The sequence below is a fragment of the Mesocricetus auratus genome, unplaced genomic scaffold (assembly GCF_017639785.1).
Source record: "Mesocricetus auratus isolate SY011 unplaced genomic scaffold, BCM_Maur_2.0 Super-Scaffold_100066, whole genome shotgun sequence".
Lineage (NCBI taxonomy): Eukaryota > Metazoa > Chordata > Mammalia > Rodentia > Cricetidae > Mesocricetus > Mesocricetus auratus.
Window position 1 is genome coordinate 1889442 of NW_024429235.1, and position 1941 is coordinate 1891382.

Below are 1941 nucleotides of genomic sequence, written 5' to 3' on the forward strand. Positions count from 1 at the left end.
ATATACAGATGATGAAGTGACTGAGAAAGAAATCAGAGAAACATCACCTTTTACAATAGCCAAAAACAGCATCAAATATCTGGGGATAATGTTAACCAAGGAAGTGAAAGACCTGTATATCAAAAACTTTGTGTCTTTGAAGAAAGAAATCAAAGAAGATACCAGAAAATGGAAAGATCTCCCATGCTCTTGGATTGGTAGGATCAACATAATAAAAATGGCAATCTTGCCAAAAGCAGTCTATAGATTCAATGCAATCCCTATCAAAATTCCATCACAATTCTTCAAGCATATATGATTCTTAACCAAAGACAAAAAGGCAGCATTGCAGTGAGGTCAATTGAAGTCCATGTGAAGGTAGGACGTTATTTCCACTCTGCCCTACATTTACTTTAGCCTCCCCTCATTAAAATCCTTTCTGATTGGAGCTATTGGTCCATCTTACTGCTCAGGGGTTCTCATTTTCCGTGATCTGTACATTACTGTCTCTTGGTGCCTCTTACTAGGCAGGATGTTTCACGCATCTACCAAATCTGCCAGCCTCGGGAGGGTGTCTTTCTTTTCACACAAACGTTTCAAAGCAATTCTAGGCACATGTGTTTCTCTCCAAACAAAAGCATTGTCATTCATCCTTTCCCTATTGTAGTTCCCTTGTCTAACTTCATGATTCATCTCAACAGATTAAGACATGAGAAGAAACAGAAACACATCGCTAGACACTGTGGTGACAGATTTCATTCTCCTTGGCTTGGCTCACCCTCCAAATCTAAGAGCCTTCCTCTTCCTGGTCTTCTTCCTCATTTACATCCTGACACAGCTGGGAAACCTGCTCATTCTGCTCACTGTGTGGGCCGACCCCAAGTTGCATGCCCGTCCGATGTACATTCTTCTAGGTGTGCTCTCATTCCTGGACATGTGGCTCTCCTCTGTCATTGTTCCTCGACTTATTTTAAACTTCACTCCTGTCAGCAAGGCTATCCCATTTGGCGGCTGTGCAGCTCAACTATATTTTTTCCACTTCCTTGGCAGCACCCAGTGCTTCCTCTACACTTTGATGGCCTATGACAGGTACCTGGCAATTTGCCAGCCTCTTCGCTACCCTGTGCTCATGAATGGAAAGTTATGCACAATCTTAGTGGCTGGAGCTTGGGCTGCTGGCTCCATCCATGGGTCTATTCAAGTCACCCTGACCTTCCGGTTGCCCTACTGTGGACCCAACCAGATAGATTATTTCATCTGTGACATTCCCGCAGTCTTGAGACTGGCCTGTGCTGACACAACAGTCAATGAACTTGTGACCTTTGTGGACATTGGGGTGGTGGCTGCCAGTTGCTTCATGCTGATCCTGCTCTCCTATGCCAACATAGTCCACGCCATCCTGAAGATCCGCACTGCTGATGGGAGGCGGCGAGCCTTCTCCACTTGCGGCTCCCATCTCACTGTGGTCACGGTCTACTATGTCCCCTGCATTTTCATCTACCTTCGGGCAGGCTCCAAGAGTCCCTTGGATGGAGCGGTTGCTGTGTTTTACACTGTTGTCACTCCATTACTGAATCCCCTCATCTACACCCTGAGAAACCAGGAAGTGAAGTCAGCTCTGAAGAGGCTAAGAGCAGGGAGAGGGAATGTGGATGGAGATAAGTAGCCACATGCACCACCATCACTGCCGTGTTTTTAACTGCTTCTCATCATGGGACAAACGCTCAACAATGATAATGGTTTAAACTAAACCAAGTTTAATTAAAACTGATTTTAAAAATTTCCCATCATAATCTTTACATTGTAGATTGTTTTAGAACTAAATGGACACCTTACTTTTACCATCTCTAATAGCCTTTTTAAAAGAGAAAATGCTCTGCCTCAGGCTAAGGCAGACACTAATGTACCTACATCTTAGCAAGTGCATCATCATGCCAGAATCCTTGAAAGGAAAATAAAACA

General features: G+C 44.2%; 1 protein-coding gene across 1 annotated transcript; it reads left to right on the top strand.

The window, feature by feature from the left end:
- The first annotated feature begins 688 nt into the window (after positions 1-688).
- LOC121136377 (olfactory receptor 10G2) lies at positions 689-1689 on the top strand. Its single transcript, XM_040736715.1, has one exon. It carries the CDS (start codon positions 689-691, stop codon positions 1643-1645), a length of 957 nt encoding a protein of 318 aa, XP_040592649.1. The 3' UTR covers positions 1646-1689.
- The last annotated feature ends 252 nt before the right edge of the window (positions 1690-1941 follow it).